At 46.7% G+C, this 16,197-nt stretch overlaps 1 protein-coding gene across 1 annotated transcript; it reads right to left on the reverse strand.

The window, feature by feature from the left end:
• Positions 1-18: 18 nt before the first annotated feature.
• On the reverse strand, positions 19-10,917 carry LOC137903184 (serine/threonine-protein phosphatase 6 regulatory ankyrin repeat subunit A). The gene is made up of 29 exons (XM_068747320.1): positions 10,434-10,917; positions 9,009-9,092; positions 8,451-8,529; positions 7,774-7,844; positions 7,120-7,320; positions 6,951-7,038; positions 6,726-6,868; positions 6,475-6,582; positions 6,295-6,399; positions 5,858-5,936; positions 5,667-5,781; positions 5,454-5,536; positions 5,309-5,372; positions 5,151-5,219; positions 4,884-5,024; positions 4,678-4,789; positions 4,496-4,522; positions 3,992-4,066; positions 3,681-3,882; positions 3,488-3,578; positions 3,284-3,401; positions 2,971-3,193; positions 2,786-2,873; positions 2,276-2,359; positions 2,038-2,186; positions 1,868-1,950; positions 1,656-1,738; positions 1,483-1,574; positions 19-1,406 (listed from the first exon to the last, which is right to left on the reverse strand). The coding sequence occupies exons 1-29, from the start codon at positions 10,587-10,589 to the stop codon at positions 1,111-1,113; spliced, it is 3,309 nt and encodes a 1,102-aa protein (XP_068603421.1). The 5' UTR covers positions 10,590-10,917; the 3' UTR covers positions 19-1,110.
• Positions 10,918-16,197: the final 5,280 nt, after the last annotated feature.

Here is a 16,197-nt window from a genome sequence, read left to right on the forward strand (position 1 = left end):
TCAATCATACGTGCGCGCTGCGATAAATTATAAAACCATCTTTATTCATCCACTGCTTTATAAAGCATTGCAACAAATAGTGTTCATTCTCTGCCTGAAAGTTGCTTGTTCTTAAAAAAAAAGGCAATATTTAATTTCCCTCTTCCACACACGTGCACAAAATGCTGTTCTTTTTTTAAAAACAAACACACACACACACACACACACACACAGTCCCCCCCCCCCCCGTCTCCAGTACAGTACACAGACATAGAGTAGTTACAGCATATTAAGTTAAATGTTCCCGCTGCTCGTTCTGGTCATCGTTCCACAGACTCCTGGACCAATCGTACAGTAAATGGATCAGAACAAGCTCCAAACAATTCAGTTTACATGCCGAGCAAATTCATAGGATTTGATAAAAAAGATTTCGTCCCCTCGTAACTGGAAAGTGGTTTAGGAACCGTCAGGCAGCAATATCAATGTGACGCCTATCGCCGCCTCCCGTAATAGGTCTGTTTAAACTTAAGAAGAGATTATGGGCGGCTACGCTACGGATCATGCCGCGGTGCCGTCGGAGGAATACGAGCTGATTCACGGTGCTGCATCAGAATGAGATACTCGCGTTTCTCCAGCCCTCACATCTTGCTTCACGAGGCACCGCGCTTGTTGCCCAGCAACACTGGCAGCTAGGTAAAAGCAGCAGCAGCTGTAGTGATAGCACAAACGTTGGTGGAAGTAAAAGCTGTAATAGTGGTGGTAATTAAAAAGAAGTAAAACCACTGTGTGAAATGAATCTCGGGACGTCCACAGAATAGAACGCAGCATTTACGCGAGACCTTCCTTCGCGCCGCTGATGTCACAGTCTGTGTTTAAACACCGCCCCCTAAGGACGCAGCGCCTGAATTGAAACACAGCTACAGTACATGTTCACCTCATTCTGTGTTTTTACGACACCGTCCCTCAGAGATGCGCTCCATAAGGAAATAAACATCCGGCTTACAAGAAGAGCCATTTCAGACATGAAGACGCTTACCTAAAATAATCTATTTTCTCTTTCTAACTTCCTTGTCAGTGATCCGTTAAGGCTTCCGAGTGTTGTGGGGCTCCGTCTAATAGCGGCTGCGTCTGTCAGTACGTCTCCGAGTCAGAGTCATTCAGCTCGTCGTCTGCAGAGACGGAAGACGGCGGGCGCTCCGGCCTGCAGTAGGAGGCGTCGTCAGGCCTCAGGGAGGGAGGCGTGTCGAAAGCAGCGCCTTTGGAGATGCTGTTGGCGGGGCGGTGGCTGATAACCGTCTGAGTGATGGTGACGGTGGGCAGAGCTGCCATGGTGACCATGGGGGAGGTGGGCATCATGGAGTGGAGGATGAGCGCCAGGCAGTCGGCCACGTCGCGGTTGGGGGCGCAGGACAGCGCTGGAGTGTAGCCTGCGGATGAGCGAGGAGCGAGAGCGTTAAAAAGAAGAAGTGCGACTGCTGATGGGAGCGAAGGATAAAAACCAACCGTTCTCGTCCACTGCCAGCACACTGGCGCCTTTTCCCAGCAGCTCCTGGACCAACACCGTCAGTCCCTCTCTGGCCGCTACGTGCAGGGGTCTGCAGGAAGGGGACAGAGTTAAACCCAGCCTGAATGTCGTTCATCTCTGCACTCCTCCACCGCCGAAGGATAATACGCACGTCTGCAGAGCGGCGTTGGTGCAGTTTATGAGGTTCTTGTCCGTGATCCTCTCCAGAATCAACAAGGCACTCGTCTCATGACCCTGAAGGCAAGGAAGCGATTCCCGTTCAAAATGAAGGGAATAATTATCGATGCGTTTAGAGTATTAACGGTTATAGATCCTTATGTGTTTCCTGGTGACATCAGAGCGACACGCCCCTTTCAGTCTTACCTTACTACAAGCCAGATGTAACGCTGTGTTGTTTTGTACGTCCTGCAGAGTCAAGTCTGCTTTAGCGCTGCTCACCAACAACTCTGCAACGCCACATGGTTCCAGGTCAAAAAGGTTAGCATTACCGGTACGTCAACGTGTCGGCGTGCGCCGGCTTGGGGCGTACTGACCCACAGTGTTGGTTTGTCCGTTGAGCGCCGCCATCATCAGAGGCGTCCTGCGGAGGTGCGCGTCAAGTACATTGGCCTGAGCGCCGTGGCTCAGCAAAAGAGAGAGGCACTCCACGTGGTCGGAAAACGCTGCAGCGTGAAGGGGGGTCCTGCGTAGATGGGAAAACGGCAAACAACATAACAGAATGGCAACACCAGACAAAAAAAAAAGGGGATGCGATCCAAACTAACGTCTCACCTGCCCTTGGAGTCGCTGCTGTTGACAATAGCAGGGCCCAGAGAGTCGATCAACATCTCAGCCACTCCCTCTTTGTCATTCATCCTGAAAAAACAACACGCCGGGGCCATTTTTTACAAAAAGGTCGCACAATAAAACTGTGGAGATTTAACTCCCACTAACATCTATGGACAACTTATCGGAAGTCACACACTAAAGGATTTTTACAAAGACCCGGTTCATTGATTACAAGGCTACCAGTGAGTTTCTTTTGAAATCATTTCCCAGCATGCTCCTGGTGGAAAGACAATTATCGTGCGGAAAAAGGTGCAGAATCAGTGCAGTTGCTACATCTGTAAGCTCACAGGCAGAAAAACGACAACTTTGAAAGAAGCCGTGATAACTTAAAAAAAAGAATAATAATGATGAAGACACAACCGTCCTTGAACGTGTTGTGTTTAAAGTCGCTACTGTCAATAGCCTTTTCCTCCATATAAATATTCATCAATGTAAAAAAAGAGATCGTCTCACACAGCACAGTGCAGCGGACTGAAGGAGTTGCCCTTAATCTGCCTTAGCGCCTCCTGGTCCAACAACACCTCCACACAGGCGTCGTATCCTAAGACAACAGAGAGAGGGGACAGAAGTACAAAGGGAGGAACAGATCCAGGTTCAGCTGTAACACACTTGTTGGTCGTGGTGCCGTGTCTCAGTACCGTTGTAGCAGGCCCAGTGCAGCGGTGTGTAGCCCTGGTTGTCAGTGAAGTGCGTTTGAGTGTGTGAGATGTCGGTGTTGGCCTGCAGCAGGGCCCCCAGGGCGCCAACACGGCCACAAGCAGATGCCAGGTGGAGGGGAGACCGGCCCCGGATGTCCCTGACGTTCACGCTAGCCCCGCGCTGGAGGAGGGCCTCTACGCACTCCTCCGGGCCGGTCACCGCCTTGCGTGAGCCATGAAGAAGGAAACGTCACAGGAGATCAACGTAGGAAACATCATGAATGAAACCGAAACGCCAGCGAGGACGTCTCACCCCCCTGTGCAGAGCCGTCCTCCCCCAGCGGTCCTGATTCTGCACACTGGCTCCTTGACTGAGCAGAGAGTACACACACTCTGTGTGTCCATTCAGCACAGCCAACATCAGGGGAGTCCTGCAAACAGTCAGGAAATAAAGATCCAAAATAGATTCCATCTATGTTTCCAGTTCAAAGGAAACTCACACAGCACACAGACTCACTGTCCGTTGATGTCTTGTGCGTCCACGTCGATGTGTTGTTGGTCACTGCTGCTCATGAGCAGGCGCAGGCACTCCGAGTGACCATTCATAGCTACGCACACACACGCACACACACACACACACGCACAAGCAACATTTTATAAGCCAGAAAATAAATGGCGTTACAACAGATTTCTGCATTTGTTCTGCATACCTGCAGCGTGCATGGCTGTCTTTTTCTGCGAGTAGTCACGTGTCATGGGTGAAGAACCATGGTGCAGCAGCAGCGAGACACACTCCTGATGACCCCTGGAGCAGGTCAGGCTGAGGGGCGTTCGGCCCTCTGGGCTGCAAATGTCCACTTCCAGCATGGAAGACAAGAGGACCTCTAAAGCTCCACAGTGTCCATGGTAAGCCTAAATCAACGGAAGGGGGGGGGGACACACAGCGACACTCTTCTTTTTTGTCTCGCGGTGACACGGCAGAAAGGGCGAGATCCTGTTTGTGAGGGAGAGCCAAACTCACGGCCAGGTGGAGCGGGCTGACGGGGGCCTGGCCCTCCGAGTCACTCAGGATGTCACTTCCCGATGTCTCCATCAGCTGAAATGCAGACGTGGTTCTTATAGCTCACTTCAGATCTCTGTGTTCACACGTGATGACTTAGCCTCAATGCGATTCATAGACATTATGTGCAAATTCTCACAGACCCATGCGCCCCAAATTTATTGAAGGAGTTTTTTTTTTTTTTTTCCTTTCATTGTCTAAGAAGAGAAGTAGCAGTCGCTTTGACTTCTCAACAGACAATCACATACCCAGCAGGGGGCGCCATGCAAAAAGAATCAACGCGAGGTTAAAGGTAATATGATATGTTGCTACTGATAATACTTTATTATTCCTACACTGCAAAGGTTACTTGTTAGAGCAGCGGAGATAGGTGCAGAAATTAAGTGTTGGTTAAAAGCCAGTGAAGCCAGGACAAAAAAATATTAATATTAAAGGTACAAAGGATAATGGCAATTTCTTTCTTACCTCATCAAGAGGTGTCTCACTTGCCATCTAAAAGAAGCACAGGCAACCACTATTCACTATGGGATTGTGTAGTATTCTTTACACTTCTAAAACTATTTGGTACACAAAGGGAATCATGCTTGGAATTGTAATCTTTTCTGATATTTCTGACTCGGTGGGACATATTTTCACTCTGCACACACCAGTTCCAGGCAGAGCGTGCGCCCGTAGGTCGAGGCATAGTGCACCGCGCTGTAACCCTGCTTGTCCCTCACTCCCGGATCGGCATCGTTCCTCAAGAGGTACTCCACACACCTGACGAATCCAACCAACACGAAGAGATTTGCGATCGAACACTGGGAAGTCCTTTCACACTTGCATCGGCGTGTGACAATGGAGGTGAACTTACTTCCCGTCGGTGTCAGCTGCAGCAGCATAGTGCAGAGAGCTGCAGCCTCTCTGGTCCAGCACGTTGATGCTTGCCCCGGAGCCCACCAGGGCAAAGACACACTGGTAATTACAGTTGGCTGATGCATAATGTAGTGGAGTCCTGGGACAGTCACAGAGTCCACGTTTGTTTTTGTTTGTCTCAATGAGCCAATCACACTTTCATCATTGGTCCTGATTTCAATCTGATTTCAAGCATTTCTGCAATATAACTAAATGCTTATCTCACCTTCCAAAGCTGTCTTTCCTGTTAAAGTCTGCTCCCATGTTTAACAGCAGGTTCAGACACTCCAAGTTCCTGGTTTTAACATAGGAGTTTCATTATCTGATGAAGTCTGACAGACTTGTCACACGACAATCGGGTAGCAAGCAGAGACTCTGACTTACCCTCCAGCTGAAGCAGCATGTAAACAGGTCCTTCCAAAGTCGTCCGGCGTGTCTAGGTCAAATCCTTTGAGAATATGCAATTACCATCAATAATAACAATGTCAAGTGATTCTAGAGGGCAAAAACGGTGTCAGCTCGAATGTACCTGAGGAGAGCAGCTTCCTGCAGCAATCGGAGAAGCCGCTGAGAGCTGCCAGGTGTAGGGGGAACATCCCGTGAATACCTCTCCTGAAAAAGATGGGAGGCAGAGGACAAGGAGACGCAGGACATAGACGGTAAGGCGAGGATGCATAGGAGCATTTTTGCTAACAGTCTGACCGAATGGTAACCGTCTTAATCTTCACTATTTGTCACTGACTTGGCGGTGTCGGCGCCGTGTCTGACGAGCGCTGTGATGATGAGCTCATGGCCGTGGCGGGCAGCGATGTGAAGCGCGGTGTTTCTGCACTCGTCCTCGCTATCGATCTCAGCTCCTGGAGAACAGAGGAGAACGGATGAGTAGAGATAAAGAAGAAGGTGAAGGGCAGGCCGATGGGCGGACGGACTCACCGTTCTGAATTAGGGCCTGAGAGCAGGAGAACCTTCCGTGAGTTGCTGCCATGTGGAGGGGAGTCTTACTGTCCTTACTCTGGACAGACGGAGGAAGAGGTGAAGGACGAATATTAAATCTATATATCAGAGTTGCAGTGTGTGCTGACTCTCCACTAACACACACACACACACACACACTGAGCAGCTTGCAGCCTCAGGGAGTCCCCCCCCCCCACCCCGCTCCCATTTCATCTACCATATGGCCTTGCGTCTTGAGGCCATGGGGACCTAATATCAGTTTCCATTATTGCTACTGGTGTTAATACTACTAATAATACTGCCATTACTGCGCAGCAGACACGTCAATAAGAGCTGTGATGACAGGCCCATGTACGGCACGCAGTCATAAAAATATTCTAGTGTATGATGGCGTGTCTGCATGAACGCATTCACACCTTCATGTTGATGTGAGCGCCGTTTGCCAACAGCAGCTCCTGGCACATCGCCCCCTGGCGTGAGGAGGAGGCGAAGTGGAGAGCAGAGAAGCCTCTCTCGTTCACCTGAAGCAAAGAAACAGAAACGACACGATCAAAGAAACGCAATGGCCTCACGCGTTGCCACCTGACCACACGCACCTGGTTGACGTTCGCCCCCGCCTCGAGGAGATCGCCGACGACCACATCCTGTCCGTTGTAGCTGGCTAAATGGAGCGGAGTGTTGCCATAGGCATTCACCTCATTGACCTTTGCAACGAGAGAAGAAATATACGCGATGATTTAAACGGACACAGAATCATTTCTAGGACTTAAATTCTTCTTTTTTTTTTTCTTCAAAGTACATATTAGGGGTATTGCTGGGATTTGCATACGTGTGTGTCGGTACTGACATGGACCCCCAGGCTCAGGAGATAGTGCACCGTGCTGCTCATGCCACTGGAGGCTGCTGCATGCAGTGGGGTGTAGCCTTTCTTGTCCTTACAGTCGACCTCTGCCCCGCTGGACACCAGCAACTTCACAACCTCCAGGTGGCCTGGGACATAAATCAGTTTGTATGACTGGGGGGGAGACAGAGGCTGTCAGAACTTACAGTGGAACCTGACATCATTACTCACCCATATAGGCTCCCCAGTGAATAGCTCTCCTGTCCTTCTTATCAAACGCATTAATGTTTGCTCCCCGGGACAGCAGCAGCTTCACCATCTATCGCACCAAAGCAAATTAACTGGAGGTCGGAATGAACGCGAGTGTCCGTGTGCGCAATCGACAAAAAGGCACGCCCACCTCTACATGTCCGCTAAAGGCAGCATGGTGCAGAGCGGTGCGTCCCGCCCGGTCAGACACGTTGACGTTGCTGAGCAGCGGGACCAAAGCCTCGGCGCAACGCACCGCTTTGTTGCTAGCCGCAACGTGGAGCGGCGTCTGCCAGTTCTTGTCCCGGGCGTTAACGTCTGCGCTGTGCTTCAGCAAAACCGCCACTGCATCCTGAATGAACAGCGAGAACTAAATAAACAGTTCACAAGTGTGTGTTGGGGTGATTACAAAAGTATTTGCTACTCTTAGGAGGCCTCTGTGCTAAAAAACAAAAACAAAACAAAGTACAGTATGTACAAATTCCAGTAGAGGAGATGGAGGTGTATGAGTCTTTAAATATGGTTTGCAATCCACTAATAAAACCAAAAACACGGAGGAAAAAGTTAAATGGTTTGACACCACAAATCTTATAAACTCTATAGTTGTATGGTTTTACATTGATTTGTTTCCCATCTTATCAGCCATGAGAAGCAGGTGATTATCGGTCATCTGTCTAGAATAGAGCGGAAATACGGGTGGAAAAGCAATAAAAAAATCTACAAGAATCGTTACATTTCCTCAACTTGTGGCAGAGCAGAACAGAACTACACATTTACGGTGACGGGAGAGCAAAGCACACATTACCTCACTACAAGAGGCGACAGCTCGGTGAAGAGGAGTCAGCCATTTGTTATCTTTGGCATTAACTCTTGCTCCTTGAGTGAGAGGAGAGTGAAAGACATCAGATACATCATCAATGGAAACACAAAAAAAGGTCTCAACATTGGAAGATACATCAAGGACCAAAGGAAAAGAGTACAAGGACAAGATAAAAGAGGCAAACATTAATGTGAAATGATTTTTACAAGACTTATTGGAAGCCAGGAGAGCCCGGAAGACGTAAAACGTCCACGATCCTCTTTGACACAACATGGCGGTTAAAATAACCCGAGAGCTGCAGCTGTTGCTTGCGCTTCACGTTATTGAGAAACAGTGATTACACAAACACACACACACACGCACGCACTTTTCTACGCTACACTTGTGTTACGACAGGGTAAGTCCCACCTCCTGATGTGCTCAGCTGACTCAACAGTAAGTGAATCCGACACAGACCCTATCAGGTGATTGATAAAATCATCAGTCACCAAGATAAGGCGGCTGTGGAGGTAAACAGATGTGGAGAAGAATGTGAAAAGGAAAGCGACGACAAACAGGCAGTAGCTTCACAGACGTGTGTGAGGGGATGGTGGTATGAAAGGACGAACGGGGGTGTGTTTGTGTGTGTGTATATGTGTATGAATTGTAGCTGTGGCGTTTACCTGAGAGGACGAGCAGCTCAACAATCTCAGCGTCGCCCAGATAGGCTGCAGCGTGAAGAGGCGTTCGCTTCTCGTTGTCCTGACAGGAGATCCCAAAAAAACAGAAGCATTCAAATTTAAATTTAAGCACTTGTATTAGTTCTATATTCACAAAGATAGGGCATGGAAACCACACACACACACACACACACACACACACACAGAACAAAGTCAATCATTTGTTGACTTGCATGCAATTCGCTCCATTACTTCAGAGCACACTGCTCCTGTAACCCCCCCCCCCCCAAACATTAACAGAGTATGGCTATAAACAAATATCATGTGACTGCAATGGACCCGGCCCAGTGTTGCTGACTCCAGGCAGTCTCGGCGAGATGACCTACGCACTATAGATCCAGAGACAGCCAGAAACACGCAGCAGCTTCCCTCAGTCAGTAAAGCAATCAATAGCAACCCCAGATCAATTGCTGTTAGCCTGCTGCGTTTCAAAAACTATACACTGGGCTGCAACGGAACGAACAGACACTGGGGGGAAGTAGCGAGACGAGTATGACCTACCTGCACGTTTACGTCCTCTTTCTTGAATATGAGGGACCGAACCTCGTCTGGGTCCAGGTTGAAGATGGCTCTTAACAGAGATGGCTGCAGAAATGCACACCGCATACAAAACTCGTAAAGCAGTATTTTTCTATGCCGACATCTGCGTTATCTGTAAAATTATAACACTGATAGTAAACTCCAGATGTGAGATTAGGCCAGACGACGCAAAGGAAAGTATATCACTACTTTGTTTAAAACATTTGGCAGCTGCATCAGATAAATACACACGTACTGTACACACACACACACACACAACTGCACAAGCGTTTGGATCTGTGAGGGGCTGAAGCTGTGCTCTCTAGACAGTTGGTGCAAGGCCCCGAAAATGAAAATGTTCATACGGCAATGAAAAAGATGAATATAAGGTGGGAGAAAAATGATAACATTCCCAATAAATGCTGAAGCATTTCCACTCTAAGGACAATTTAAACGGGTGATAAAACACGCGCACTTTCCTGAGTAAAGAACTTCCACATTACACCAAAAGGAAAAATCAACATACACAAAAAAAAAGTCTGAACAGTCAGTACACGTATGGGAATGTAAACAGCTGGCATGAAGCATGAGAGCCAGGAGCCTGATACTGGGTGGGATTTGTTTGGGGGGGGGGACCATTTACCCTAAGATAAGGACGACAACCTAAAACACTGATGATGAAAAACTTTAAACCTGATAAACTAATTTCTGTACAACAGAGAAACAAACATTTTTAATTTTTATACACGTAAACGTTCAAACGAGGGAAGCATTTTGTCACACAGGAAACACTTTTGTCATCAGCACAACTTTTCCCTCAGCAATTCAGAACTACCTACACGCTCTTTGATATGGATCTGCTCCTTACTGATATTTTCCCTTTCCCTCTCGCGTTTCATTCCATCTAAAAATAAGTGTTCCTGTCAGGCACGTCGCCGTCTGTCGCACCGATGACCTCCTGCAACCGCAGGATGGACACGTGCGAAGCCGTGACATCACGGAGGGCTTCTCCATTCTCCCGTGGACATTTCTAAAAACATCTCTCTCATCGGATGAAACGATTCGCATATTTCAATGGTGGACTTGCTTTTTTTAAACAGCCAATAAAAAGACTTCAAAGGCCTAGGCTTTGCTGATGATCTATACAACGCAGCTGTCATCTCATAGGGTAGGGCTAGTATAGCGGTGACTATACAGACGTTATATTTAGCGCCGGAGTCTTTGGGGGGGCATTTGCATTGTCATGCAAAGAGACATGTAGCGACATGCACTTTCACGGGGCCCCAAACTTCAGAGCAGGTTATGAGTGCGTTGGACTGCATGAAGCCCCGGTGAATGCCGCCCATTCACACGCATTCACTGAACCGATCCACTCAAACGAAGAACCCAACAGAAGGAGCCTCTCACCTTGTCCTCCTGAACGGCAGCCCTTTGAGGGGCTTGGTGGATTCTGCGATCAGGGGACGATTTGGGCCGGGGAGGTGGGGGCGAAGAAGAGGGCTCATCTTCCTCCACCTCCTCCAGGACTACAATACACACGCGACTTGCCCGCTCTGACCGCATTAGGAAAACACATACGCACGCTTATTTGATCACTCGCGCGCACATAAACGCACAGAGTTTCCCCTCTTACGTGTGTGTGTGTGTGTGTGTGCGCGACTCAGGAAGACTGAAGACAGAAATAAATCCCACGAGCCGAGCGGTTCCCTCGTAAACGCGGACTCCGCATCTTCATGTAAAAGCCGATGGGAAATCCAGCTCCGTCCTCTATCTGTCGGTGTTGCCTTGCTGCGTGAGTCCTCTCCTCCTCTCCTCCTCTCCTCCTCCCCCTAACCCACGCTCACTCTCTGCGAACAGCAGCAGGGAATTCCTCTGTGTAATGGTGGAGGTAAGTGGCATGCGGCAGAATCAGTTTGGGCTGCCTAGCAGCACGCAGGAAGCGTCATATCCTCATTGCTGTGCTGCAGCCACGAACTGACACACACACACACACACACACACACACACACACACACACATGAGAGGCGAATGCACAAATGGATGAGGCCCAAAAGCAGCCCGCATTCATGTGGGCATGCGCTGTTCATCTCCGGCAGACTGCTGAAGCCAGCTCTTTGGAAAAGAGGGGACAGAGAGAGGGAGGGGGGAGAGAGAGCAGAGGGAGAAATAGAGATGGAGAAACAGAGAGAGAGAGAGAGAGAGCAAGAGCGAGATAAAGGTCGCTATGAAGCACAAAGACACCGAAGGATGAATGGAGCAAAGGACAAAGAGGGAGATCAACGGGTGCAATCGGTTACATAAAGTTAATTATGGAGCAAAACAGCTCAAAATACAGGATGAAAAGACGGAGATAGAGAAAGAGGAATAAAAACGGAACAAAAGAGAAGCAAAAAACTGAACTCAATTTCAGTTTGGGTTTGTTTTTTGTCCAACTTATTAACTACGGAGGCCTTACTGAGAAGCCCGGCATCCACCATCATCTATTGCCATGGTCTTTATTGAGGGCATCATCACCAGCTGATTTTATCGTCTTTTTAAAAAGGGACTCTGTGCTAATCTCCAGTATTATACATGATAGTGATGGTGTGAACCACTGAAGGTCTTCTCACACGCCATTGAATGAACTGGCTTGAGACAACCTCACAAACCATTACCCACAACATGGTGAAAACTTGAAGAGCGCGACGATTTTAGGTGCTAATTAAATGTTTCAGTGTTTGTCTTCGTGACATTAGTGCTAAGACACAAATGGCCTTTCTTCCTAAATGTGAGCTCATAATAAAACATACTAGTTGTGTGTAAAAATGTGGCTTCTAGTATCGCCATTGTTGTACCAGGGCGAAAGAAAAAAAGTCTCCATCTCCTCATTATAAAATTGGAACAAGCTGGATTTGCAAGAGCATGCGAGGACAGCTAACAAGACCATCTAAATCCCCTTCATAATCAACACAGATCCTAAAAAGGGAAATCCTGCCAAGCCACACAACCTTATTAACTCAGATGAAGGGATTGTGTGTGTGTGTGTGTGCGCGTCCATCGAATGGAGCATTTACGCATACTGACAAATCATAAACTTAATATGAAACACAGCGTAACATGATATACGCTTCGTTGATACATCTGGAAAGCCCCTTGCCAAGTACACATGAACAAAACTGCGATATATTCTCGTGTACTGTATACTTGCCCTTTTGTTTTCATGAGTTGTGATTTTTGAATGCCTCTACCATCTCATCTCACCTCTCAGGCAGGATGCAGTGTTCGTGTGTTTGCGCGCGCGCGTGCGTGCGTGCGTGTGCGTAGCTGCATGATGCCCCCTAGCGGAAAAACAGAACAACTTGGAAAAAAAACACACACGCCTGTCTCGGTCCTGCTTTCAATGCGGGACTATTTCTGTCCCTCTGTCCAGTGTCTGTCAGCCAGCACAAATCTGAGAACAATGGAGAACAGAGTTGAGATCTAATCGCACTCACACAATTCCGTTTGTTGCGTTCCAGCTTATTCTTATTGCCCAGAAGCCATGGAGCTGTGCAACCACCAACTTACTGAAATCCAAATTTTACCAAAGTCCAAATTAATAAATGGCAAATTGAATTGACTTTATAACTGTATTAATTGATCAATAACTGATGACAAAGACAATACCATATACTGTACCCTATTTATCACAAGTTGCCAGAGGCAATGAAGCTATAATTGACAAAATCTGAAAGACTAAATATGTTTGCAGTTTCTCATGTATCCAGGTAACGGCCATCTTTTGAGATTCTAAAAACCGGATTTAACTTTGTGGTTTAGAGACATTTCAACTTCACCTCTTACAGAGAAATCCAGTTGTTTTTTTATGGTAACATCTAAGGACCTGCATGACTGTGAACCGGGGAAGAAAATGCTAAATATCATGTTTCAAGCACGTAGTAATTCGTATTCTTAATGTGAGTTACATGATCATTACAAAAATGACAGATTTATGATTCATTGATCAGTGGCGCAGCGGTAGGCGCTGTTTCCTCACAGCAGGGAGGTTGCGGGTTCGAATCCGAATTGCGGCCTTGCTTGACCCCCCCCCCCCCCCCCCCGTTGACTGTTCATAGTAATTGAATTATGAACTCTACTTGTGACGTAGATGTGTGTTAGAGCAGTATGTACTACTAGTGCATACAAATTAAAACACATTATTTTTTAGAATAAAACAACTACTTAGGTGATGCATAATATCCTATGGGTTGCTGCCATTTGCTGCCAGCAGTGTTCACAACAACTGTGGAATTCGATTGATTCAGGGTCACAGCTGGAGACTTGGATCCAGCACCACCTTCTATTTTCTCATCTCCAACAGGTGAGGTCACTGGCACGTTCAGCAACCCGGAGGAAACGACAGGGAGCTGAACTATGGAACCAGAGCACGTCGATAAAGCGACCTGCCTGGGCAGACAATCGATTTCCATTCGATTGAGTCGATAGCACACAACCTAACATAGAACAAAAGTATATCGCCATATCAAAAGGTAATCATTTCCAAATGGGATAGCACAACAAATGCATTACTTCAAGATGCTAGCAGGCGTTAGCTACTCTTTTAAACCTCTTAGCCACCAAGCTATGTTCAAGAGCACATCACCACCGGGAGAGAGAGAGAGAGAGAGAGAGAGAGAAAAAGAACAAACAGCAACAGTTCAAATCACAGAGTAAAGCCGTGAAGCCACCGATTTGACATGAAACGTCTCGTTCTCACTGAGGTTACCGAACACCAATCAATGTCCCGATATCTAAACTCTGACAGAGATTGGCAAAATAGTTCCGTTGGTGAACGCTGGTTTATTTATCGCAAGCTAGTTAGCTAACGTACCAGTTGATTTAGCAGGCGAGAACGACAGCAGACCGAGCGCTTATTGTAAACAAACGTTCCGGCAGACTGGTTCGAAGCATCGCGAGTCCTCTTAGGTTAGCTGTTGCATTTATATAAAGACGAGAAGTTGCGGCGACGTGCCCCAAGTTAGACAATGAAGCGAACTAGCTTTTAATAGTCCGTCCCCCCCCCCCCCCCCCCAAAAAAAAACGACACCACCATGTCAACTTGACAAGTTACGTTGCCTTATTAGACAATATGACATTACCTGGTCTTGCATCTTCAACACGGCCATATTCCCCTTGTAAAAAAAGACAGTAACTCGTCCGGGAGCTACTGCTTTTAACCGGGGTAAAGTAAACGTCGAAAAGGTCTCCGGAACAGAGTCAAATCGTGCCGCCAGGTGCCGCTTTCCCCTTCTTCCTTCCTGCTGCCGACCGTATTCTTGCTCTTCTCTCAGTATACTGGTGAACCGCTAACAGCTCGCGGTGCGTATCGCCCCCTACCGGCCAGTCAAGCATTTTCAGTTCATAAGCTGAGGAGTCTCATTTCGTTTTTATCTGTGTGGAAGTCTTAATGAACGAGAGAAGGCATTTCTTGTGTGCGGTAGTAAAAATAAAATGCTTATTATATATACTTATATACTTATCTTACTTTACTTTAACTGCTATCTGTGCATGAAACAATAGCCCCTTCCTCCCAATTCGTCAGAATGTTATTATAGAATAGGTTTGTTTGTGAATAAACAAAGCCGCCAAATGTTTTAATCTGTGTAGAAATAGAAGAGCAGAACCATTATGCTCAGGTGGTGTTTCACCCAGTTCATTAAGTTGGTGGGCACTCCCCCCTCCCCTCAGAGAAACGGATGATTCTGATCACTGGACTCTGGTCCCTGAACTCGAGTTATCTGGCTCTGGTCCTCATTTCTCTGAATATTGTACCAGTTTTTCTAGGTCAGTACACACTATGAAAATTACACAAAAAGTGACTTTATGTAGAGCAAGGGTGATGAGTTTGTTGACATGATTAAATGGGAATATTCACAGGTATTTTAAGAAATAATATTTCTACATATCCATCAGTTTAGTTGGCTGAACAAAAACTACTGTACCATATTCACTCGCCACGTTCCTGGGCTGCTTCCACAATGCGGTAGTTTCTTAAAGTGATGTCATGTACATCTCTTTCAATACGACAAATCATATAATGACTGAAAGCACAGATTCTCAGCTCGCTGTTAATGTTGAAATTATTCAGATTGAGCAAACTTTCAAGGAGTTACAATGGCCATTAGTTAAAATCACATACAAAAAAATTAATAATAATCACTCACATTTGAATAATTCTGTTTAATATGCATTTATTTCTGAAAATTGAAACAACTTAATTTTCAGGCAAACGTTCTTTGTTCTCAGATATAACCATCTTCATCTGATTCTCAGAGGATCGACGGTTTACGCTTTTGGCACGACAAAGCGGTGCTATCACAGGTATAGCCATAATTGCAGCAGTGCCGACCATCAGCACAACACTGGCCCTGCATCCAAAAAAATAGAGAATTGGCAAATGAATTACAGAACGCAGGCAAACTTTGAATTTCTTACCATTAAGAAAATTTGCCACTGTGTCAACGTGAACAGACACAATCCCAAATGATCTTGTGTTTGATGCTCAATCCATACCATTTTGAAAGGACAGCACATCCACTGGTCACTGGATCCTTTGCAGCAACTTTCCCCCATTTGACAGTTAAAGTTGGAATCACAGCCAATTACTTCAGGACCGGAGATGTTGTCACTGGCTTCTCTCATTAATATCTGGTAAAGGTAAACACAGACTGATCATTATACTCAGGCTATAATTGAAATTTTTCAATCACAAATCTTCAAACCCCTTAAACCCTTGTATAAATAGATGTGATATATCACCTTTATTCAAATGAGCCCTCTCTCCTTAATCCTAATGAAAAAAGAACTTATAACACGAAATTCCCCTGTGAAATGACTGAATAGGTTCTGGCTCCGTAAAAGAGAGAATGTCCACATATGCTCAATCATTTGTTGGAAATTTAAAGAAAGATGGGCCTACACCATACGGGGGGGGGCATTTATTGTGACATACCATATCAGGCTCTGGGCGTGAACCGAGAGTAAGAGGGACTGAAGATGAAACTTGTCTGAGGAAAGGTTTCGTCAAGAGATCTGGAGTGCATGCCGAGTGATTGGCGCTGCAGTGGTAGCCGAATGGGCAACAGTGTTTGCCATCTATACAACAGGAGGCCTGCATTGGAGAAACAACAGGCTAGCATCAGTAATACTCAAA

The sequence above is a fragment of the Brachionichthys hirsutus genome, chromosome 13, assembly GCF_040956055.1.
Source record: "Brachionichthys hirsutus isolate HB-005 chromosome 13, CSIRO-AGI_Bhir_v1, whole genome shotgun sequence".
Lineage (NCBI taxonomy): Eukaryota > Metazoa > Chordata > Actinopteri > Lophiiformes > Brachionichthyidae > Brachionichthys > Brachionichthys hirsutus.